Raw genomic sequence first — 25,357 nt, forward strand, 5'->3', positions numbered from 1 at the left:
GCTAAATATAGTAAGAAAAATTTCTTTCTGGACACTATTTTACAATTATACGATGAGTTCATTAGGATTGTTTTCCTCATTCCTCACCAAACACTTTGCTATGTCTGACTTTCCATTGCGGGCTCAAAAGTAAACCAAGTACAATTGAATTAATAAATTTATTAATAAATTTATAGTTAAATAAGTAATTAATTAAAAATAGTGAATTGGTTTTTATGCCTGAAGTATCTCTGGTAGCAAATCACTCAGTGCTTTCTATAGCAGGATCAAAACAATGCTATCAACATAAAATGGTAGAGTCTGAAAGTGCACACTGTAAAGGTCAGCCTCTGAACTGAAAGTGCTGACAGGAAAATAGTAAACTTATACTTAACAGCACACATATGAGAGTGACATGCCTTCAGATGCTTTAAGGTGTTTACTAAATTGTGGTATAAGACAATTAAACAGATTAAAATGAGGAAGAAGTTCCATAGTAGCATTAGGGTTTCTCTCATCCTTAAAAACTGGGCATCCAGTCTAAGGTAGCGGTCCAGGGTTTCTCTACAGCCAGTAGACTGACAGGCCTTCTTTAGATACTTGAAACCCATCAAAGGACAAATTACAAATACAGACAGGATGAATTTCACCACAAGAAATTTTTCTCAGATCATTTGAAAAGCAATACATCAATATTGTTTCTCACCTAATAAGAAGATGTCAAGAAGTTACTTACTGGTTCTGCCTCGTCCTGTCATTCGTCCGCCTTCACCGTCTGCGTACATTGATGACACAGTAATAGCATATGGTGTGTCAGGCTGCAGCTTCTGTATCACCACACTGTTCTGCCGTCCTCCAACCATAGTCTACAGTAAAACAAAAGAAAAAGATTAAAATCCCTTTTATGCTGCCCCTTTTATGCTTACTGTTACAGTGAAGAATGTAAGCATTTGATGCAGAGTGGAAAACGCTATGATATATCATATGCTGCAATGCTCTTGTGACAGGCACTGACAGTAGGCATTGAACAATAATAATATTTAGTACATATTCATCTTAGCAAGTTTAGACAGAGTCCACTGACACAAAGCCAGTATTCTTTAACACCTCCAAACTTGCATATAACCACAATTACTTATCAACTGCCAGTTCTGTGCCAGCACAGAGCTGTTTCTCCACATTGCCTCTGACTACATCATATTGAAATCAATGAGAGTCTTTTATTCATTTTGACAGACTTTGAATTGGGCTCTTTATGCTCCGCTCTCAGGTAGAATGCAAGCATGGAATAAATTACAACACTCTCTAGATCTCTAATGTAGATTTGATACAATATCAACATTGTCTCCTTGATTTCAAAAATTTTACAGCATGATACTTCAGCTTCTAAAACAGCTTTGTTAGAGTCTAAAATCATTATGGATCTTTCATTTCAATTTTTCTTTTGCATATAATCCTGTGATCATAATCTCCACCAAGGAAAAGATTTACAGCGCACTGAGAATAATACTTAGATCTTCAGCATTTGTGAGTCATGAGCTTTTTGGGTTTTAATTGTGTGAAATTACACTTGCTCAAGGGCATCCGTTGTACTTTTGTGCTGGTTTTGGCTGGGGAGAGTTAATTTTCTTCACAGTAGCTAGCATGGGGTTGTGTTTTGGATTTGTGCTGAAAACAATGTTGATAACACAGGGATGTTTTCGTTACCGCTGAGCAGTGCTTACACAGAGTCAAGGCCTTTTCTGTTTCTCATACCACCCCACCAGCAAGTAGGCTGGGGGTGCACAAGAAGTTGGGAGGGGGCACAGCCAGGACAGCTGACCCCAACTGACCACAGGGATATTCCATACCATATGACGTCATGCTCAGCATATAAAACTGGGGGAAGAGGAAGGAAGGGGGGGACGTTCGGAATTACGGTGTTTTGTCTTCCCAAGTAACTGTTATGCGTGATGGAGCCCTGCTTTCCTGGAGATGGCTGAACACCTGCCTGCCGATGGGAAGTAGTGAATGAATTCCTTGCTTTGCTTTGCTTGCTTGCGCAGCCTTTGCTTTACTTATTAAACTGTCTTTATCTCAACCTATGAGTTTTCTCACTTTTACTCTTCTGATTGTCTCCCCAGTCCCACTGGGGGGAAGAGAGCGAGCGGCTGGGTGGTGCTTAGCTGCCGGCTGGGGTTAAACCACGAGAACTTTTAAGACTATCTGCACATTGTCAAAGCCTATTCAGCTAATATGTTTGTCATAACACTTAAAAGCTTCTGATGATGAAGAACTGATAATGAGCAAGCATTTATACATCTTCACATTTCATAGAAGTAGATTATTTTAATTTACAAGGACATTTTTTATTTGTACTCAAGTGTACAAAGCTCAGTTCAAAGCATAAATGTTTTTAGCATCGCATCATGGCTGCCTCCATATTTTAGTATCTATTTGCCTTTCAAAACCTGATCCTAAATGATCGTGATGGTCTCTGGAGTTTAGTGTGCCGTTTTTGCAGCATTGCCTTCAAATCACCTGTGCTCTTTCTTGGTGCTGAGACCATTAAACGTCAGACAGAGCAATAAAAAACTTCTATAAATTCTATTTTAAATATTTCAGTGGGGACACTGCTATTGTCTACCCAGCATCTGCAGTTTAATCAAATATCACAGTAACAAAAAAAGCAGACAAGGAATTACTATCATATGACTGAGAATTATTTGCAGACAGACATTAAAATGCCATTAACAGAGCATGAGTGTTCTGTGTGCTCTCCTCCAAAAGAGGTGTCTTCTCTGACTGCCACTGCTGAACTCTATCCAGTTGTGAATAATTAAGTCTATTAAGTCTATTCTTTGCACAAATTTCAACAGAATGCCCATAATTCTTTTTTTATTCCAGTACCAGCAATTAATTACAGATATTAATTAACCTTACTGCTGTTCCTTGTTCTTCTAGTGATTTCTCACTAAACTTGCATTCAACTACTCAATTCATATAACAGTTCAATTACCTCAACTCAAATGCATGTTGTTTAGAAAAGAGTAAAAATGGGTGCGTAAGAATCCAACTGATTCTAAAGTAAACATTCCTAGATACTCTTCTGAACATGTGTGATCTCCAATTACAGGAACAAGCTAAATGATTGTGGTTTTCATCTGAGACTGTTCCTCTGAGTCATTTGGCAGTAACCACAACAGCCTCCCACTGCAGAATAGGGCATTTTTAAGTAGCACACATTTCTGATAAACAGGCTAACTGAATTACCATTCCCAGGCTGTGTTGCGTAGGCCACCAATAGTCAACACAGCTCTTGCTGACAACACAGGGAAAGCTGGCTGATCATATGATACTGGCTCTCCCTATCATTACAGCTGCTCAATCATATTAAAAGACACTAAAATACCTTAAACACTTCCCTAGCATATGTTTTGCATGGATTCGTTTTTGCAACTGCTGCTTCTGGGTGGTTATTCTGTCCCTAGCGTGGTAAGCGACAGTCTCAACTGTTCACAGCATGTTCCGTGGCAAAGTCCCTTTGATAGCACATGAACCACACTATGAAAACAATGGAAAACTCTGGACTATGGAAGTAGTCATGGTAGTTCACATTCTTGATTGTTGTGATAACTATATATCTGTGACTTGTAGTCTCATGTGTTGATTGACTTGTTCCTCAACACATTTTAACTTTATTCTAGTTATATCTATAGATTATGTGATTTTCAAGAAAACAGGCTGTATCCAAAGTTATTTTTGCTCCATAAAAAGCATTCTATCTTGGATTTGAAAGGGGAGAAAGAAAAAGGTGGGAATATATACTTATTCACTATAAATAGAAATCTTCACCTAAAATGTGATTAATATATACACTGTTGTGCTTTGAAAATAAATTATTCTAATGGATTACTTTGCAGAACTATCATTTAAGGTTGAATAACTATAGCACTTCAAAATTAATTACCAACTGTTCAGGGCCATCCCCACTGATAGGCTGGTAAATGATCCTGTATCTCTGCACTCGACCACTGGCAGGATCCCACTTCACAGTCAAACTGTGTGAAGTTGCATTGTACACCTGAAGGTTTCGTGGGCCACTCTTTGGGGCTGAGAAATGTAATAAAGTAAAGAATAAATATGTAAGTCAAGCAAAAAGCAGGAACAAACACTTCATTCATACTTTTAGGCTTCATGAATGCCTGACCAAGAGCAGAATGTATTAAGTACAAGACAACATAAACTGTAATGTTTGTAAAATAATAAACAAGTGCTAATCTGGTGTTTAGTATTCTTCCAAATACACAATAATATTTATTAAATGATCTCAGCTTTTTAATGTCAACATTCCTCACAGTTTAGAAAAAGATAGCTATGAGTGGTCTTTAATAATACCATACCTGGAAATTCAGACTCTTACCTTGTGTGGTGATAGGTACCAAGGGTACTAGAAAAAAGTAGAAAGAGTTTTCAGAATTCTTGTATGTGTATGCCTTCTGATTTAATAACTATGAGTAACAACACGCAGAAACCTTTCATTTACTTACATGTTCGTTCACTGCCAATGAGGTCATCACTTTCTGATTCATCAGGATAGATGGCAGTAACTGAGACATCATATAATGTATCTGGATTCAAATTTTCAAAGACCAAACTATTCTCATCCCCATTTAAGATAGTCTTGTGGAGAAATTAAAAAAAAAAGTAAGTAAATAAATAAATAAATAAATAAATAAATAAATACAACCAACCCAAACCAAACAAACAAGCAGAGTGGGATATAACTGAGTAACTTTTTACACAGTAACATCAGCACAAATGGCTGTGACTATGTGTTCTACACCTTCTCACTGAATTTCCACTGAGCACAACAGGAGGGCTTGCAAGTTATAGGCCATATATTAATTACATTTCTGATTTTAAAAACATACCCTCTGAGAGACTGCCCACAAAATCCTATGGTGACTACCTATTCTTACCTCCTGTTTTTCTGATCTTCCATAGGGTCCCCAGGTTATTCTATATAGAGAGACATCTGGAGCTCCATGATCCCAAGTTCCTCTGAAACTATTCGTGGTTACATCTGTGATTCTGAGATTGGCTGGTGCTGGCACAGGCTCTATTATGAGAAAAGGAAAAGTATTCCTCAAAATGTAACTACAAAATAAATACAGTTAAACCAAGGAGTTACTCAGACAAAGAATTTAGAAGATTATATATAAGATTCATCTCTCAGTTACCATGCTTCTAATGACTACAATAAAATGCTGTAGTATAACCCAGCCCACCTACACTAAGGAAATCATCCTTCATAAGGTCACATCACTAGGTCATCACCAGATAAAACAGACATAGCTCTACTGACCTCAGCAGAGGTCACAACTCACATGCCTACTCACAACAACTGAAGTCCTAGCTCTTACATTTTGGAGTTAGAAGGAGTGATTATGAACTCCCACACACAGAGGTCAAGCTCCTGCATGAGTTTCTCCCAGATCTTAAAATTCTTTGTATAAGCCAAATAAGTCATGACTGAATTACACCACTTATTTAGAAAGAATTCACAGAGGTTAACTGTAGGTTAATGAGGCAAAATATTATAGCCACTGGGAAGAAATGAGTAAATAGGTAAACCCAGAGAATTAAACTAATTTCTTTAGCAGAGCTTTCGTCTTCTTCCTTACACACACATTCACATAAAACCACAGCTATAGAAGAAAGGCTAGCACAAAAGCAAGCAAAAAAATCTACAAACATTTTTAAATACACCAGGCTACAAAATGAAAAATTCAGAAGAAAAAAAAAGAGAGCGAGCACGTGTATGGTTTTTCTCTTTTTTTCACGTCAGAGCGCGGGGCAGTGATAAGGTAACGTTGTTCCTTCCTATTCTAGCTCTTCTGGTTAGCTGTCTTCTTAAATCATAAACCTAGATTAGGATGAGGGCTTCCTTGATACCAGCTTTCTCCCTTCAGTCTGTCACTTCTCTTGTATGGAGATCGGCTCTTACCGTTTGTGCAACACTGTTTCCTTGCCTCTATGTGTTGAGATTACTCAAATGCTGCCTTTATGATTCTTTAAAAGTACGGGCTGGTTTAGCATTCCATGGCACAAAAACTCTCTTGGATCAGAAGCAAGACCATGTCTCTCTCATCCTCTAGCATATGTCCCAGTTTCCTACTCACTTTCCTAGATAGATTCCTGCATAGACTTGCTAAACCTTTCCTCTGCCCTCATATTTTCTCACTAATTTTACCCCTACACTCCTCCTTCAGCCTGTAAACACAAATAATTTTGCTTCAGTTGCTCGTCTGTCGCCTCTCTGCAAACTTGCAGTAAGACACTGAACTCACCTAAGATTCCCAGGGATAATTATATTGCAAATAATGCTACAAATGCAAGCAAAATATTTCTCAGATAGATTAAATTACAGTTCCAGCTAAACTCAGTAATACATTGCAACACATGCAACTTAAATGGAACATAAGGCAAAAATAACCACAGGAAGGCTTATTAGGAAAACTTACGAGTGACAGCTTCTGCGTTTATTGGTAGGGATTCCCCTTCATCATATACAGCCACAACTTTTACATTATACAGTGATTGGGAGGAAAGGTCAGAGAGAGTAGTGCTGGTTTTGAGTCTGTCGATTTCCACCTAAGAATAAAAACAGTGACTTAAGAATTGTAAATTGTTCTATTTCTGACTCTGCATTTGATTAAATGGCAGAAATTCTTGTACTGAAAAACAGAAAAGTATTCCACATTAAATTTTGCCATTTACCCCTAAATTTACACCTGAATATTGAGTGCTATCTACTAACTCCCTTGCAAAGCATATTGTCTCAGATACTAGTACTACTTGTGGATCTTTCACTGCTTCATTCTTTTGGAAACAAGGATGCAGACTGCATCTCCAGAAAATTCTTATTCCCTTACAAAAACACATTTAATCCTCCAAGAGCTGATTCATGCGTAGCAGCGCAATTATGGAAAGCTTGCACATAACTCAAAGACATCTCTAACAATGCTCACACGTGTTCTGACAGTGGGCAAAGGGGCTAACATACCTTTATTCCAAAATCCTGTCCTCCTAATTGTTCTTAGAGCTTAGCAGGATAACACTTAGGCAGAGAGTAGAAATGGCTATTTATCAAAGCACAGGAAAATTCTCCAGTCAGTTTGAGGATTTTCCCTCTCTGGAGGAGGAAGAAGAGGCGAGTACACAAAGAAATCTATCTTGTGCTTATTCAGTTTCCAAGAAATCAGTACCCTTTCCTGACTGCAATCACCATAAACTGATGTTCTTTATTCTCAATGGTGGCTTATAAATACTACTTTTACTACTATTTTAGTAAACTAGCTCCTCAAAATAAAACTGTCTTCTAATACTTTCAAAAACATTCCTGTCATTTACCTCCTTTACATCAGCTTCATCAGCTATTTTGTATCTTAGGATGTATTTTCGAACTTTCCCTGGGGCAGGATCCCAAAGGACATTCATGCTGCTGTGAGTAACATCCTGAATTGTTAAGCCTCTGGGTCCAGGCAAAGGTACTGTAAAAATAATGACAGTAGTAACTGAAAATGCTATTCATGGCAGAGCTTTACATCTCTCACAGAAGGAATTAAATTCTTTTTATGCATTTCATGGAGGCATAACTTTCTGGGAAGTTCATTGCTCTGGCTGTTAGATGAGACAGCTAGGGAGCTTATTGTCCCAGCAATGAGCAAAATAGCTATAAACTCCGGTAGCTTCACCTTTGTAAATTATAAGCACAATACTTTTAGAAGTATCAGTGCTTAAGAGCATAATATTTGGTGACAACAGCCACTTTTCATGTACGGTTAAGGGTTTAACATTTTTTAAGAACATACGAATAACCATACTGCGTGCATCTAGCCTAGAAACATGTCTGTGCCAGCAGGAAATGTTTCAGGAAAGATGTTTAAGGAAAGCTATAAAAAAGGAAGCCATGTTTAGATATATTTTTTTCTTGTTATGGCATGTTTCCTTAGCATTTTCTATACCTAAGGGAATGTCTGAATTCAGGAACAAGGTTTCTAAGTTAATGCAGGCAAAATTGAGACTTTTTAAAAACACTATAACCTCAAGATTGTCAAGCCAACTTCCTTCATTATTCAAGGAAAACACCCTTTTGTTCCTCTTTTAATTGTTGGTCCCTTTTCATTGAAATTGCCTTTAACATCTTTTGGAAATGTATGAGTGTTAGAAAATGCATAAACCATGGCAATGATGGTCTTCTAAACAAAACAATATATAAAAACTGTTGCATGAAATAAAATTAAAATTAAATCTTGCTGAAGCAATAACAAAGCAAAAATCAAGATGTCCATACATGTCACTTCCTGGGTGGTGAGTGGGTCACTGGTGATATCACCAAACAACACGTAAGCCGTTAAAGTGTACTCAGTATTGGGGATGAGATCTACCAGCTGCACCTCATTCACTGATGGTCCAACACGCATCTGCATATGAAAAATAACACACCACGTTTAAAAACTGAAGAAAGCAATGGCAGAAAAGCAAGCAATGATTTAACTTCAAAGGAATTTTGTTTGTGAGATTCACAGTATATTTACAGCTTCCTGACTGATGTCATTGTATGCAATATCCCAGTAAGTTCACTGCACTTCAAGAAGGACATGCCAGTCTCTTTTGACTATTATGATAGATCAACAAAATCTATCAGTTTTTCTTAATTTATTTTTGGTAGAGTACAGGAAGTGAAGACAAATTCTCTTACCTCTTTCTCTGTGGTTGGGACTGTGGCATTCACAGGATCATACGTTAACAAATAACCCGTAGCTCCATTGAGAGGTTCCCATCTCACTCGCATGGAAGTTGATCCAATATCATAAACATTCAAGTTTCTAACTGAAGAGATTGGCACTGTCAAATAAAAAATATATATTAATTTATTTCCTTCACCTTCTTCACCTTTCATATTTCACATCACAGTTAGTACCACTGAGAATATTGTACATGGGTATTAGGGCACATTATGGGTAGTAGAAAGGTGATCTGCAAGTAGTGGTATTTTAAGTGGTGCTTAGTTTAAGAATGAGGTAACGGTCATCACATTTTGAATGTGCTACAGATTTGCTATACACACAGCTAAAACTATCATACAAGTCTGCACTGGAACACTTGAATATTCTAAAAAGCAACATTAACTCACATGAATGCTCTAATACGAAACACCATGACTGGTTTGGGATCTATACTTGCAAAAGGATTTTTTTTTTACTTTTGTCTTGTTTTCTATATTTCTCAAATTATTAAACATCAAAAATTACCACTGACTTCATAAAAATCATGTACAAACTTTAAGGGTTTATGACAAGCCTAATACAAAACAATCAAAGAAGTGAAATGAACACCTAACATTCAATATTCTTAAAGAGGCAGAAAAGTTACCCTATGTTGCATTCAGCATAAATATATCTAAAATCAATCATGTAGGCACCTAATAGTAGAAACATGGCTAAACTATGTCTCATAGAAGTGACCTAATTGTGTTGAACTGGCTTTTTGTTAATTTTATAAAATTAGAATGAATTTCTATAGTATTCTGGCTGCTAGTAGCAGGAATTAATTATCTAGCGTAAAAATGAAGGAGTACACATTTGTATATGATCAGATTTCAGGAATTTATAAACTCTGTCTTGTAATTCATGTCTGTTGCTCTAGCCTTGTACAGCCATGCTTTATGAGCCTGGAAAGGAGCTGGGACAAACATTTTTTACCACACTGCAGTTTCACTTTGCTAAAGTTTTCCAGCCAAGATCTGAACAACCAGTGTAACACAAGACAATTTGGTCATTCAAATTAAAAATTTTGTTTCCTCTAAGAAAAAAGCCCATAGTGCTAAACGTTCTACTGGACAGTTCCCCAGATGCCAAACTGGCTGTTAACATGTTATTCAAGTTCCATTTCTAACTTACAAGTTCTTTCCCTGCCGATTAGAGGTTCACTGCTTTCATCTTCTACCACAGAAAACACGTTAACAACATATTCTGTTTCAGGTTTCAGATCTTTCAGAACTGTCGTTGTTTCCATCCTGCTTACATAAAACTACATAAAAGAGAAGCAATGTTAACCACTGTACAACAAATGCATTTGTAATCTTATCTCTAAGAAAAAAAAATCATTCCTTGTGAAACTCTTCAGAAATCAATAGTATGGAATTAGAAATAAGTATGGTCTTAATCATCTATGTATTTTGTCTGACAGTATACCATTATTTTTGCAAAGCAAGCTGTAGGGAAACCTCAGACAGACACTTGTTTTCAGTAGAGCTAGATATATCTAGCAGCCTTCACTGTGCATCCTGCTTTCTCACATAGTTTACACTTTTATATTACTCAGCAACATAAAGAAAGTGCCAGGGATATATGTTACCACTTTGGAAAAAAGTTTTAAACACCCAGGATAATGTAGATGGTGACAGCACATGGCATTAGCAATGCCTTGCAGAACAGAAATGCCGGCAAGCAGTCAAGCTGTAAAGTCAGTGTGCACTGGAATGACTGCTCCAACCTTAATCAAAGGCCAAATCCCGAGGTCATGATTTACTAAGACTAAATTCTCCATGAGTCAAATCTGAGTTAAGATGTAAAAGCCACATTCAGAGATGGGAAGTTCAGACTTAGGTACACAGAGGTGCCTAACTTCATCCTCCTAAATACTATTCTGTCTGGTTGAAGAGAGTAATGAGCAACTCCGATTGCCTAGAATCAAGGGTTGCCAGTTACTGGCTCTGAGCGTAGAGAAGTAATAACCACAAGATGAGCTTGACCCTGTGCATTAAACAGTTTGGAGGATATGCTTAGGCACAGGTTCAAAGTACCATCATACAATGTTCATCTAAGCACTACCTCACAGCCTGTATCACCCACTGTTTTCTATTAACAAGAAAATGTAATAAAAGGACAGTAAGCGTACCCATGAGTATGCTCAGAAAATTTCTACTACAGACTTATTTAAACCAATCTGTGACAGTGGAATATGAACAGAAAGGAATTACTAGAAATACCTGTCAACTGTTTTTAAGAAATACATTTTACTCCTGGATTCATGATTTTAAAACAACCAAAGTCATCTTTATGCTCCTACTTTTTGTAATTTTGTGTATCATTTACCAAGGTGTGAAATTCTTGACCTTGGAAGTCTTTTTTCATTTACTGTTATACAATACACAGCACAAACTTCAGAATGATATTACTGTGATGTGGAAGTCCAAGGTTATTATGGACAATATCAGAGATGAACATACAGTACTAACCTGCTGAGGGCTACCTCCAGAGGTGGGGTAATATTCAACTCTGTATCTATCAACACTCTCAGGAGGTGGACTCCATCTCAGTCTGAAAGAACGAGGTGTCACTTCCGAAATAACTAGGTTAGAGGGAGGTGGCAAATCACCTACAAGTGGAAGCAAATTTAAAAATTATTAATTTATCTTATATCATCAGGAATAAAAACATGAGGAAAAAAATTGCTTAGGGAAAAAAAATACTTTAGGTACTTGCTTATGTTTCTGTTTCCTCAGGAATTCTTAAAACAACTGTGTGAAGAGATAGCTCACCATCACACTCTCAAGACCAAACAAGCTCCCTATCATTTGTACTTCACCTTCAACACCAGTGCAGTGTTTCATTGGAGAATCATCAGTTAATATTACTGTTTTTCCATGCCAGGCTTTGCTTTTGGGCTGTCAGACATTAATACTTGAGCAGGGCTGCTGAAATTTTCCTTATTGGGTGAGTATCATCAAAGAACCTACCACAATGAGCAAAAAGGTGACACACTGAGCAACATAATTCCTGTTTCTGGGAGAAAAGAAGGCACGTCCGGCCATGTCATGCTGTGTTAGGTATAACAGTCATTGTTGAAAGGAAAGGAAGAACCCCTGCAGGGTAGTCCAGGTGGTCTGCACAACTTCCTCACACCAGCAGCTGAAAAAACAGCCCAGGGCTACACAGTGTTCCCAGTAAGTAATAAAAAGGAATTAGCAGTGCAAGCACGTAAATGGAAAAAGGATGAATTAGACTGAAAATGTGATGTACCTGGACCTTTCACACTGTTACATAGATTCGTGGTTACATCATCAACAATACTAGCCAGGAAGGAGAAATCTGCAACATTGTAAGCATGGATGTCGTCTGGATCCGTTGCAATCTGCTTCAATTCATTTTCATCTGCATTTTTAATACCTTGCAGAGAAGACATGAAAACAAAACTTGTTAGAAATGACAGCCATGAAACACAATGCCATGAACTTAAGTCCCTAAACACACCCTTTGAATACCCTTTTAGGTACTTAACGTATGCTGCCACTTCCCTGTGCATTTAGCAGACAGGCGGGGGGGGTTGGTGCAGGCCATCTCTTCATATAATACTTACCAATTGCATAAAGTTCCACTCCCTCATCTCTGAGTCTTCTTGAAGGGGTGACTACATCATCTTGTGATTTGCCATCAGTGATGAGAACACCAATTTTGCGAGCTCTGGGCCTTAAGCCTGCATCTTGTTTGAAGTTATTTTTTAAGATGAAATCCAAGGCCATTCCTAGCATGATACAAAGAAGGTAACCACCACTATAAACTATTTACACATAGTAGTCATGGCAGAGTATTTCATCCTAGTGATTTCACTCTGACAACATCATTCCACAATTTACTTCCTTCTAGAAGCACTTGGAATGTAGTTGCAGCCCATCATCTAGACTTACCAGCAACTGATACTATTTCAGCCCTTTCAAAGTCTCTAATCTCTTATCTTTTATGCATCACCCTCCTATCTGATTTCCTCTAGCCTCCCTTCTGGCTCCACACCTTGTCTTCATCCCAACCCTGACAAGGAACTGCCTTTTCTTCTTCTCACATGCTCAATAGCAACCCAAGCTCTTCATCACCCAAGCTCTCCTCATTAACTTTTCACCAGATTTCCACTGAGTTTGTATGTCTACATGCTATGCCTGTTCTCTTCCAAACATACTGAATTGAACTGTAAGGCCCTTTCATCATGGACAAATTTAAGCTCACTGAACAATACTGGGGTCAGCTACTAGAATTATTTTTATTGGAGCTTAAGGAAAATCCTGGCAGTATGACATACCTGTTAGAGTATTGCCTCCTTTGTATGGTAAATTGGCTACAGCCTCTAATAAAGCCTGTTTGGTTCGGTAAGAGTTGAGATTCCATTCTGTCCTGGGATCTCCACTATACTGTGCAAGACCTGGAAAAAAAGCCATCATTACTCAGTTATTATGTGGCTGTGTAGCAGTTGCACCTCATTTTCCCTCCAATGTATGAGGACTTACCAATCTGTACTTTGTCAGGACCAATATCAAAAACTTCAACAATACGGGCAATGAAGTTCCTGATAGTTTTAAAATTTGGCCGCCCAATACTCCATGAGCCATCCACCAGCAGCACGATATCAGCTTCTGCTCTGGTTCTACATTCTAAACCTGCCGTGTCAACCAGAAAAATATAGCCTTAGCATGATAGCTTTCTTTCCCCATCCTTTTATATGACATATGTCATGAGTTAGCTTCCAAAATAGCTCTAGTTTTATTCACTGGCACTCTGTCAAGTATGACCTATTTGTGAACGTTATTCACACTAGTCACTGGTTCCATGGCAAAAGCTGTATAAATTTCTTCATGTATGTTTCCTTTTATAAATAAGCCTTCACAAATGTCAAGGCCAGTGCTCTTCTCTATTGTCATGTCATTATCTGTTTTGGTCTTTAAAGATGGTTGATAACTTGATTTCAGAGGTTTTGTAAAAGACTACTAAGCTAACCACTGACATGGCAGTGAGTATTATCAGATTATCCAAATTTACAGTATTATAGTCTGTCATGGTTGGCTAAACTACTGCTTAGTTTTCAACTATGTAATAGTGGAATTAGTAGCATATATTACAACCACTTTCAAATAAATAACATTTCTGAATTTTCAGGGGAAAAAGACATAGTAATACAGGTGGTATAGAAGTTTGCACATCCAGGAAAGAAAGAACTCAATTTAAAGAAGGTACACAAACATAAACAAAGGTCAAGAGATAGAAAGGGGACAAGAACAAACATTTATATAAAGCTGCAGTGTTCTGAAAAGGTAGGAAGTTATTTCGGATATCTTCAGTTTACAAATTACAGAATAAAACACGCATTATATTGTTTTCATCACAAAGAAAATCACAAAATATTTGTACAAAACAGACATAATTGTTTTATCCACAGCCATTTGGAAAAAAAAAAAAAATCCTTGCTCTCTCTCTTTTCCTGTAGATTGTGTTACCAGCTGCAAATTTTCTGGCTTCCTGCCATCAGAGCTTCTGGTCTTTATATGGAAGAAATCCCATTGAGAAAAATCAGCCACACTCATCACAGTTGAAAGATATTGTGATTTCATATATGTTCCACATAATTGATCCAACACTGTAGACTCATGAATATAACTATTCCATGTACCTGGGGGTTAAAAGCATGATCCTCTTCTGCATAGAAAATATAGATCTAGTCTTTAGTCAGGACAATAAAATCAGTTGGGAGTAGGGTTTAAGTAAAACCATGTTAGTTCAAAAAACTGCATGCATAACTTTAATATGAAAGTTAAAGTTAGCTTCATGTACAATATAAAAGTTAAACTATTTTGACTTTTATTTTTCTTCCAACTACCATAGTTCCCCACATGGAAAATTCTAGCAAAGGCACAGGACCTAGAGTAATTTTTTTTTCCCCTATTAGTAAATAATGTACTATTACATTTACAGTCCCAGATATAAAATTCATTTTTCACATTAATCATGACTCAAATCCATGCATTAGTAAACTAATTAGCTTAAAGAATATAACACTGAAGATAGAAATGACAGCTGCTGTAATAAAAAAATAATAAAACACTCTTGGTGCAATTATTTTTCTGCCAGACTTATTACAGCTTTACTCTAATGTCACTGATGGCCTGTTATGTAGTTTTTCTCAGTTTTAGCCTCTTGTATTAGACAGAGTGGGACAGCAATTAATTAAGAAGTTTCTAAAAATGTTGTCAATAAAGCTAGACGAGGTGGATATTTTTTACACAGCCCAATGTGGAAACAAGGCATCAAGGAGATTAAGTGACAAGAATATAGAGTCAACTGTCAGAAACTTTTTTTTCTTCATTTAACATTGAAAGGCCTTTGCAGTTAGGTTCTTTCTCCTCACCAAATTCTCTCTGATAGTTATGCAAGCCTTGAAATGGCAGAGGAGAAAAGTCTTTACTTCTACATGTATACTTGGCCATTAAGAAGTAAAGACCTGCTTCTTTATGCTTTCCATGAAGGAGGACTGAGCCCTGAAACTCTCTTCATCCAATATTAACTGAGAGTATGGTGGGCACAACTAATAGCATGCAGAGGCCCATTAACCACACCAAAGGAGCTGCTATCATAACATTCATAGAAACTTTGACTGGAAGGTTTAGCTACACAGGGAGAAACTCCCAAACAGATACAGGAGAGCACTCAGCAATTGCATTTCTGAACTAAGTCTCCTCCTTCCATAGTAAAAAAAAAAGACTAAATAATGGTTATGTTGCATATAAAATCAAATAATACACAATAACACTGGGACGTTCCCAACTATCAGATCTTTGTTCATTATACCATCTTAGTCTTAAAAAGAAAAGTCACCATATAAGGACAAGCAAAGGGCTAAAGTTCTGCTTAAAATTCTTTGTTCTACTCCTGTGAACAACCCTGTAGATGAGCCATGATCTCTGTTCAAGAATTTGACCTTATGTGATTTAACACAGATGTGGATGGCTTGAAAATGCAATGCAGATGGCTTTGAGTAATCAGCAAAACATGGGTTGCCTGAATTATCATCTTTGTAAGATCATCTACAGGGTGCAGAGGACTAGAATCGTGAACTAGTGGTCATTTCAGACCAGAGGTTATGTCATCAGGGTAGGGAGTATATTGAATCCTGTAAATAAATATTTATGTGCATTAGAAAAATGATAAGGAAATGCTGATAAACTTTTGGTCTTTTTTTATCCAAATGCCAAGGCTGCCTTTTCTTCAATTCAGTCATGTTTACCTCTAGATAAAAATGGCTCCGAAGTAGTATCTGAAAGGGTCGTCATCTCTTGTCCAACGAGGGGGCTGCTCTCTCCTCCTTCAAACATTCCAAAAACATTTACCTTATAGGTAGTTCCTGCCCTGCAATAGTTAAACAAATGTACTGTAACTAAAGTCACTTGGCTACTAAATGCTAACACTTCACTTATGAAATCCTCACAGAAAAAAATCCCACATGGAAAAGAAGGTGCTAAAACACAAAGCCCAAAAAGTAGCTCTTCCAGAAGACAGTGAAGTTTTGACAATTTAAAAGCTGATTCTAGATTCTATACTTAAATTTATAGCCTTCTTCAGTCAAGTAATTTAAGACTAATAAAGACTAATATAATAATTAATTAATGATGCTATTTTTAATATATTTAGTGTATTCACATAACAGATTTTGACATGGTCTGAAGCCTACTTTATAAATCCAGGCCTCTGAGAAAATAAATCAAGAACTAAACCAGGCTTTTTTTAACATGAGGTAAGGAACTTTTGGGAGGAAACTTTAGAAATCCCGTCTTTCTCCAGTGTCCCATTAGCTTTCTCATATGCGAAATGCAGAACAGTCTCTGCCCACATCTTTGCCTCCTTCAGTTTCTGTAGAACACCACAAGTGATGTGAATAATCTCAGAAAGAGCCCTGCCAGGTGCCTTTCAGAGACCGCATAACAAGATCCTCACAGCTTATTGACAAAATTACTTTTTTACTTACAGTAGATTTTGCCAGGCATTTCAATCCCAGGTCATGATTAAACAAAACTCTAAGCTAAAGTTATTTTAAAAAAAGAAGACATGAATTATTATCCATACCTAAGCTCCTCCAATACCACTGTGCTGTCATACGGCCCCACTACTAATTCTCCAAGACTCCCATCATCTTCGGTAGGGTGGAAAGTTACTTTGTACCCCTTCACTCGCCCGGGGGCTGGCTCCCATGTTACTCGGAAACTTGACATAGTTGAATCGGAAGTTCTCAGATTTCGAGGTGGCTTAAAGGGAGAGGCTGCAAGGACGGAAAAAAGGGTTTTAAATCAGGTCTGGTTATGGAAAAAAATCAACAAGTATGCTTTTATGTAAAAATCTATATGCAAATGCAGTATTAGTGGCAGCCCTAAACTCTTTGTGCCTTTCCTTTGACATAAAGACAAGTATCAAGAGGTGAAAGGTGAGATTTACTTCACCTAATTTTAGCTATCTAACCGATAGGTATGTGAGCTAAGTTTATTATCAAGGCTCCCTCTACAGTCAACGGACTGAAGGATATATAGCAATTCATCTCACCTATCTTAAGCATTCATCTGATCTTACAATAAATGTTGATAATAGGTGGACTAACCACCGTCAGTCTTTCTCTCTATTAATTATAGACTAGCCCTCTCTCTTTTAAATGGCAACAAGTAGGTGAGCCACATAGACCAAAAGAGAGAAATGGAAGCAGCTTCCTCTCAAACCAACACTGAAAAAATCAGAATTTACTGCAGGCAAAGTCACACCCAGCCAGTACTCAGTCATCCATATCACTTCTCAAGCTGCTTCCTCAGAGCTCTGGGTCCCACAGGTCAGAGCATGGAGAGGGTGGAAGCAAGGACCCTTTTGTAGAAAAGGTCCTGCCAACAGTCCTCTCCCTTTACATGCTCAGGGCCTGGCAGCTCAAGCAACTTCACCAAACACAGGTGTGACAGTATGTCAAAAAATAATTCTTCAGAGGAGTGCCAGCCAAACAGCTTGAGGTTTTTAGGTCAAGAGCAACTTCCTCTGAAGACTAATGGCTACGCAGTGCAGGTCAGTCCTCACAGACAGACAGAGTGGTTAACAAGCCTGCTGCTAGCTTCTGCATCACTTTTGCTTTTGTGTAAATATAAACTGCAGTCGTCGAAAATACTGCAGCAGCATAATCACAAAATCACAAAAATGGGAATTAGAGTAAACAGAAAGTCACCACTATAGCTTTGGAGTGAAAAGATGGAGGGGGAAAAAAAAGAGTTTGCCTTATCCCTGTGCCTATGCAATTGTCTAACTATAGCTGAAATATCATAAATGTCCTCAGATTGTGAATTCTGCTGAGAAACAGTAGACACACTCACTCACAAGGAAAAATACAGCCTCTCTGTCTCATCTCCCATGATACTTCTCCCTGAATTATCATGACAGCTTCAACTAACAAGATCACTCAGGCTCCACTTGCTTCCAAATAGTGATTATCACCACAGTTATTTACACTGAAAGCACAGAGGCGTATCCTTATCAAGATAAACAGGTCAAAAATCAAAAGCAGCTGGATGATCTGAGATTTATCTCAGTATAATTTTCAGGATTGAAAAAACAGGCGTTGGTCAAGAGCTGATCAAGTTTTCATGACTCCTCTGCATCAACCACATTTTAATTTAAAAAGAAATCTTCCTTCAGTAACTGAGGTGCCAATATCTCCACTGTTAGGAGACTTGTTTCTTACTTCCTGTCATCATTCAATATGACATATGTTCAGAGAACAGAGAATGGCATGAAGTATTTACAGTGTACCTCAGTGAATGGCACTAGTCCCACATGGGCAGAAATATCTTGAAAAAAATTCTCTTTTTATAATGGCTCTCTATCTATGGAAGCAGAAAACTGACTCCAAATCTGGTTGATTTGATCTGGATAGCAAGAGAACACTGCCTTACAAAATGAAAGACCAGCATCAGATACATACTAAAGGCAGAGTAGAAAATGAGTTTTGCTTTTACCGCAAAAATCCCCTCACCAGGACTTAATAAATGTTACAGAGTTTCAGTTTCTGAGAGAGAAGACAGCTTGTCCAAAAGACCATGGACTCTGAGATCAGGCTTCCACTGATGACTCTTCAAAATCATCTACTCCCCCTTTTTATTACCTCCGGTTTTCCACAGAAAATATGGTGACCAAAGAAGACAAATCTAAGTAACAGGATGCTGGGTAGCTATTTAATCAATACTCAGGACCAAAAGGCAAATTATGAAACAACTGACAACACATGATTAAGTAGTCTGTTGATACTGTCTTCCTCAAAAAACACCTTGTTTTAACTTCTGATGACAGTGTTTCGAAACAAGTCCAGTATTTTCAACCAGATTTTACACCATATTTACACCATCAATAACAACAGCAAAAAGGTGTGTTCAGGCTATGCCATAGTGAAGTTTCCAACAAATCAAACTCTCTTCTCAACCTCTAACATTTTCTTCAATTTGCCTGTTAATTCATGATCTTGGCAGACTCCACCATACTTTTCTAGGTATCATGATTATTAATTTTAAGCACAAAACTTTAATTATTAAATCCTGTACAAGCTTGTGATACATACCTGTTGTTCCTTCCGCTCTTCTTGATTTTCCTTGTCCAAAATCATAAATTGGAACAACGCTGAGGTCATATGTAGTTCGCGGCTTAAGTCGCTTTAACACTATGCTTGTAGCAGGAGCATTTACTCTTCCAAACATCTGTCTTCCTCCACTGCGCGGTCGGTAGTACACACGATACGACAAGACTTTCCCAGGTGAAGGCTGCCATGTAACTCTCATTGTATTTTCTGTCTCGTTGTCTACCATCACAGTCCTGGCATTTGGTGACACTTTTCAGTGTAAAAACATGGATAAATGTTTACTTTGTCACATAAAGATATGTTCAAATACATGCCTATAAAATTTATTCTGCTGTATTAAAAAAAAAAAATTGCCCTCTTTAAAATTACAGTATTTGATTGTGGGGAAGACACAGGGGAATCTCACAGACCATTGTTAAATTATTTTTTAATTGTAATGGACTAAACAAACATAAGTGTGCTTATGAGAAGTGTGCTTATGAGAAGTGTGCTACAGAGAAAAAAAGAGGGAAGTATAAATTACACGATAACACAGCATAATTGGGAGTTTTATTTAGTCACACTTTTCAGTAGTCTGTCAAGTAATGGATTCAGCACTCTCAAATGAAAGTGATAAATTATAAAGCCATTGCTTTTTTATGAACACAATGTCCTATAGAGCTAAGACTAAGTTTTGAGTTTACAGATCTGGTAAAGTACTGGTATATACCTGAACTGCTGGGTGTTGGGCTCCATACAAACTATCCTACAAATAGTGGTGAGTGACTATCCTACAAATAGTGGTGAGTGATTTTCCAAATGCTTGGAAAATCACTCACCACTATTTGCAGGATAGTATATGTGCTGAAATAAGCACATGGACTAATAAAGCATTTTCTCTACAAATTGCAGCACTCGGCTTCTAAGAGATATTTTCCAGTACAAATGTTACAAACGATCTGAAGTGAACTGAAAGGTATGTAATGCTGGCTGTCAGCTGGAATAAGCCATCTAGGTTTTGGCAAAACAGAACCTTCCTGGCATGCCAGAATCAGTCAGTATTTCATCACACGGTAAGGTAGGCTTTGCAGGTTACAGTATCCTCTCCCAGTCCTAGGATCTGAGATTTTCTAATTGTGTTTGCAACAGAAAGATGCAATGTTAGTTAGTCTCAGGTCTGGGTCTATCGATAGGCCTGACAGCAAGTTCCCTCAGGCAGCACATTAAGAGAAGCAACAAATGATGTTGCTAAGCTGCCTACTTAACCTGGAAAAGGCTGGACAGCTAATGCTGCTGTTCTTGAAGGAAGAAGGAAGATGTGGGACAGCAGTCTGCTTTGACTCTGGGGAGTCAGCTCTTACCAATGGCAGCAATCACTACTCTTGCGAGACCTTAAGAGCAACTATACTGGGTCAAGGACAAAGGTTAATGTAGTTCAGCAGCCTGTCTCCAACAGCAGTCAAAACAGATGCTTAGGAAAGAGCACAAGAACGTGTAAACGCACATGATGCTTGCCCAGAGCACTCCCTCAGGCTTCATCTTCACATGGCCCCTTTAGGCAAACAACAGAAACATCAAGGCTGATCCAGGGCATCCCTTCATTCATTCTGTCTCCTCTACTTGCCAGTTCTTGCCATACAGCAACAAGCCATCCCTGGCCTCTCAGTGTTTTTTTTACTTTGCCTACACTGCAGGAGAGGCTTGAGCCTGCTTTGACTAATAGTACATAATGTTTATCAAATAAGAAAAAAGAGGAGCCTCAGGAAAGGTAAATAACAAACATCAAAATCACCCAGTGAGCCTCAGTTTGAGGACTGTGAAGACTGGAAAGGGCAATAGCTTGGAAAGGAAATTCATTGATTCTGTGGGAATTTACCCCGCCTTTCCTCCTTACTCTATCCATAACTTTTCTTCCACCTGATTTCCAGCAGTCACACCAAACCTATGAAAGGTTGGCTTCAGAGTAATTTGCAGACAAAACCACATCTCAAGGTCGAAGTAATTCTTGCTGAATCCAAACCTACATGACATAGAAGAGATTTTCCTTTTTTTTAATGGTCAAAAAAAAGCCAGAATTGACTGATCTGAGGTGGCATTTTGGTTTGCGGGACTTTTCAGAAAAAAAAAAGGTGAAGAAAAATAAGGTTCATTTTCTTTCAAATATGATAATTTCATCAAGAACAGAATGTTACAAGTGGTGGTGGTAATGTACTACACTCACCGTCAGTAAAAGCCTCTCCTTCTACTGGGTCTCCCTCTCCACTGCTGTAGGTTGCATATACTGAAATCCTGTATTTAGTCTCTGGCTCCAAGCCTTCTAGCACAGCATCCACTGTATTTCCAGGGACTCTCTTCTCTCCCATTGTATCATCATAAAGTGATTTCCATACTATCCTATAATCATTAACTGCTCCTGGAGCTGGTGTCCATGATAACCCAACTGTAGTGTCAGTTATGTCTGTGGTAACCAAATTACGTGGTGAACCACGTTCTGCAAGAAAGAAAACAGCAAATTGTCTCTAAAATACAAATAGCAAAAGTTAGCAAACTACAAATGGAAAAGTAAAATGATCATAAGAGCAAAATGAAACTTTTCCCATCAATATTAGTTTCAATAACATACATTTGTAGTTCCAAAATAAAATTGGTGGATTTTTCAACAAAATGCTTTAAGCTAACTTTAGACTATGAATGATCCTATCCCTTACCATGCAATATACTTAGCAGTTATGCTTTAGAACATGCAAAATACAAATGGCATTAATCAGAGACTTGGAATGAAGCCAGTGCTTAAATGTGCTGCAGCTCATTTAGGGAGGTTTTAACTCTCAAGTAAATAATTTTATTTCATTCATTCATCTTCATCCTCATGTGTGTAACATTTTCCTGGGGGGTAAATAAAGGAGACTTTTACCTGAGTAAAACAGTCCTTTCTCTGACAACCTTATCTTCTCATTTAATAGTACTATTCTTATCTTCCAGACTACTGCTTACCAGATCTATCAGCTATTTCATTTTATGTTTACAACTAATTTGCAATGTGGTTACTTCATGCCGCAGTTACAGTAGAAAACAGTCTCTGTCTTTCGACTCATAAGACTTGTCCCTCTGTCCTCCCTGTAGTTTGTTCTAGCCAGCTTGGAATGAAGGAAACAGCTCGTTAGTCTGTGAAATCCAGTTGTCAGCTGGATGCGTGAGTCTCACCTAACACACCAGAGTAATTCCACTGCTTAAAAATGGAGCTTATTGGTCTAAAGTGGTGCAGTGAAAGGAGTGCCTCTGTTTAATGTTTAACATATGTTTATAACATATGTTCAATTTTCCTATTGCGGTGGCTGACTTTTGATGGCAGGAAAGGAGCGCTGACTGGTGGGTTTAATGCAATGGCCTCACTGTAGCAAAATCTGCAAAAGGGATCTACAAAACCAGATCCGGATACACACAGAAGCACTCAGTTCTTTGGTGTGTATTCTCTGTGGCCTACAGGACATTCCTGAGAGACCACTTAGCAAGAGGACTTAAACACTTGAGGTGGCCTCATGGCGTCACAGTTAAGTTTTACCTGCACTGATAAAAATATATCCCTATATTATACCACAGCAACCACAGGACCAGAGTCAAAATTCTTTGAACACAGAGAAATTCCGTACCTATCCAATTTCCACTGCTTAGGCTCATTGCAAGAACAGATCTCGCTGTTTTCAGAAGCCTGAAGCAGTTTCAGTCCAAGACTGAGCAACAAGTTGCTCAAAGTCTTATACTGTGTTTTCACCTTTCATACTCATTTGTCTTTCACTTCCACCACAAATCTGCAACATTTCCAAACAGAATCCCACAGGAGCAAACAGAACTACCTGTAGAAAGTTCTGGAAATTCTGGAAATATCTCATTGCCAGCACAACTTCATTAAAACTGAGCCAATGAATCCCACTTGGCTTAATGATGAATGGAAATTAATATCAACCTATCTGAAAACAATGCTTACATATAATAAAGATTCATCAGCTACACAGATTACAGAATCAGAGGGTACCACTCCAATCATGAAGCTGACTCTCAAATATAGCTAGCAGAGCATGTAATAGAATTCCTTTGTGTTGTGGGTTTTTTCTGATTTTAATTCACAGTCTTGGGACATCCCATCATGTTCTTGGGGAGGCAATTCTTTTTCCATCCTAACTCTGCATCAGTTCTTACAATTTTACTCTTCAAACCAATTTTTAGCCTCACAATATAAATCACTACAATTTATGGCATCTTCTCTTCAAAAAAAGATTAAGAGACAGAGATTTTGGTAAAGTTCACTTGTTTATCATTTCACAAAAATGCCGGCTGCATATAGTGAAAAAGTGATATCGAAAAGGTCTGATTCAGCTCATGCTTCATGCAGTCTCACTGAATTCAGTGACTGCATTAAATGAAAGCCAGGGCAGAATCTAAACTCCAAAGACCAATTTTCCTGGAAGCCTGAAAGAAAGATTTGCCTTCAAAAGTAAATTACACCAATTTTTCTGTCTGCTCTTAAGCTTCTACTCCCAAATCTTGGCTTTTTCATACAATAAAAAAAATATTAAAGCAATCCAAATGGAAAAAATATGGAAAACCTAACTTGATAGAATGCACAGATGTTTCACAATAAAAACCTTTCTTTCCATATTTTAATGTAATATAAATATACAAGTCACTTTATTTTGGCTACTTTAAAACATGGCTCTGCCACAACATGATTTCAGTATTAAAGTATCTGCTACCACAGCACAATTTTTTGCAAGTCTACTCTTGGACGCTACAGCTAATGATATATGTTGGAAACACTGCAAAAATAACTGCACATTTAAAACCGTTATTGATTAAGTCATTATTGAGGTCATTAAATAACAGAGGAAAATAATTTGTTTGGAATGGACTATAATGAACACCAGTTACTGTAATATGTTGGTTCTGAAAGAAATATCCTTTGGAACTAAATGTCTCTTTTATAAGGCAAGGTAAGAGAGGGAAAAGGGACTGGGATTCCTACCAAACCACTAGAACTAAATGGAAAATTTTTACTTCAAATAGTTGGAAACTGCTGACAAGACAACTTACCTACTAAAGGAAATTAGACTTTTTTATATGTTACACTGCAACCGAGAACATTTCTTTAACATAACACACTAACTTGATTTGCACCTCATGTGTGAGGTGGAAGTTCACCAACAGCTTTTTTTCTGCTTCACTGGATCTCCCACAAGTGTTTTTGTATTAGGGGAGCAGCTATGTTTAAGATGCAGTCCAACTGTAAGTCTTAAATTATTCAGATTCCATCAAGTATGATCTAAGCTGCTACACTCAGAGTCAAGAAATGTATTTATGCTCCACAATAACACTGGTATAATGTAGTGACTAGCAAACACACAATTAGACCTATGCCATTAAAACAAAATACCTAGTTACCTTGCTTACGTTTCACAAAGAAAGAAAAAATCTACAACTGTAACGCCTAAGCAGTCATTCTGTTCTTTGGTCCACATGTTCAGAAATGCTTGTTGTACACCTGCTTCTTGCCTGCTTGTTTAAACAGGATGGATAAGGAGCGTGGAAAGACAATGCACACTATAAGAAAGAAAATTGCCGGCTGGCTGGCTTGCAAGTAGTTAATAGTCAAAAGATTCCTGCTTTTTCCTGACTTGAAATGGAAGTTAAAGTATGCCCATCACTTCATACAGCCCCCAAGTCATCTGCAAGTGAGGAAGCAGTTGGGTTTTGAAAATTATCCCCTAGCAGGCATTAGGTTCTATGATGCTCTGGAGCACCAAACCAGCTGGTGTAAGCACAGCTGTAAGCCATGGTGAGTACGTACACAGTAAAACAAAGTGCTTGCACGGACAGGTCAGACCCCTGCCTGGGTGAGCAAGCCAGTCACCAGTTTCAGGCTATCGGGTTCTCTTCAGCAGTC

The 25,357-nt window shown here is 37.8% G+C and overlaps 1 protein-coding gene across 5 annotated transcripts in view; it reads right to left on the reverse strand.

The window, feature by feature from the left end:
* COL12A1 (collagen type XII alpha 1 chain) overlaps window positions 1-25,357 on the reverse strand; it is a 102,531-nt gene that overhangs the window by 48,025 nt on the left and 29,149 nt on the right. For 4 of the 5 annotated variants that reach the window (XM_076333084.1, XM_076333082.1, XM_076333080.1 and 1 more), the window contains exons 14-32: window positions 21,641-21,910; window positions 19,423-19,689; window positions 16,911-17,103; window positions 16,075-16,196; window positions 13,307-13,456; window positions 13,102-13,221; window positions 12,388-12,552; window positions 12,051-12,197; window positions 11,267-11,406; window positions 9,927-10,056; window positions 8,726-8,871; window positions 8,318-8,447; window positions 7,375-7,514; window positions 6,486-6,615; window positions 4,941-5,080; window positions 4,509-4,641; window positions 4,382-4,408; window positions 3,929-4,071; window positions 716-845 (exon numbers count right to left, since the gene is read on the reverse strand). In XM_076333084.1, coding sequence (XP_076189199.1) covers window positions 716-845; window positions 3,929-4,071; window positions 4,382-4,408; window positions 4,509-4,641; window positions 4,941-5,080; window positions 6,486-6,615; window positions 7,375-7,514; window positions 8,318-8,447; window positions 8,726-8,871; window positions 9,927-10,056; window positions 11,267-11,406; window positions 12,051-12,197; window positions 12,388-12,552; window positions 13,102-13,221; window positions 13,307-13,456; window positions 16,075-16,196; window positions 16,911-17,103; window positions 19,423-19,689; window positions 21,641-21,910 — 2,823 coding nt within the window. The remainder of the gene's footprint in view (window positions 1-715; window positions 846-3,928; window positions 4,072-4,381; window positions 4,409-4,508; window positions 4,642-4,940; window positions 5,081-6,485; window positions 6,616-7,374; window positions 7,515-8,317; window positions 8,448-8,725; window positions 8,872-9,926; window positions 10,057-11,266; window positions 11,407-12,050; window positions 12,198-12,387; window positions 12,553-13,101; window positions 13,222-13,306; window positions 13,457-16,074; window positions 16,197-16,910; window positions 17,104-19,422; window positions 19,690-21,640; window positions 21,911-25,357) is intronic. The other variant, XM_076333083.1, reaches the window with a different exon arrangement.

Source organism: Aptenodytes patagonicus, chromosome 3 (assembly GCF_965638725.1).
Source record: "Aptenodytes patagonicus chromosome 3, bAptPat1.pri.cur, whole genome shotgun sequence".
Taxonomy (NCBI): Eukaryota; Metazoa; Chordata; class Aves; order Sphenisciformes; family Spheniscidae; genus Aptenodytes; species Aptenodytes patagonicus.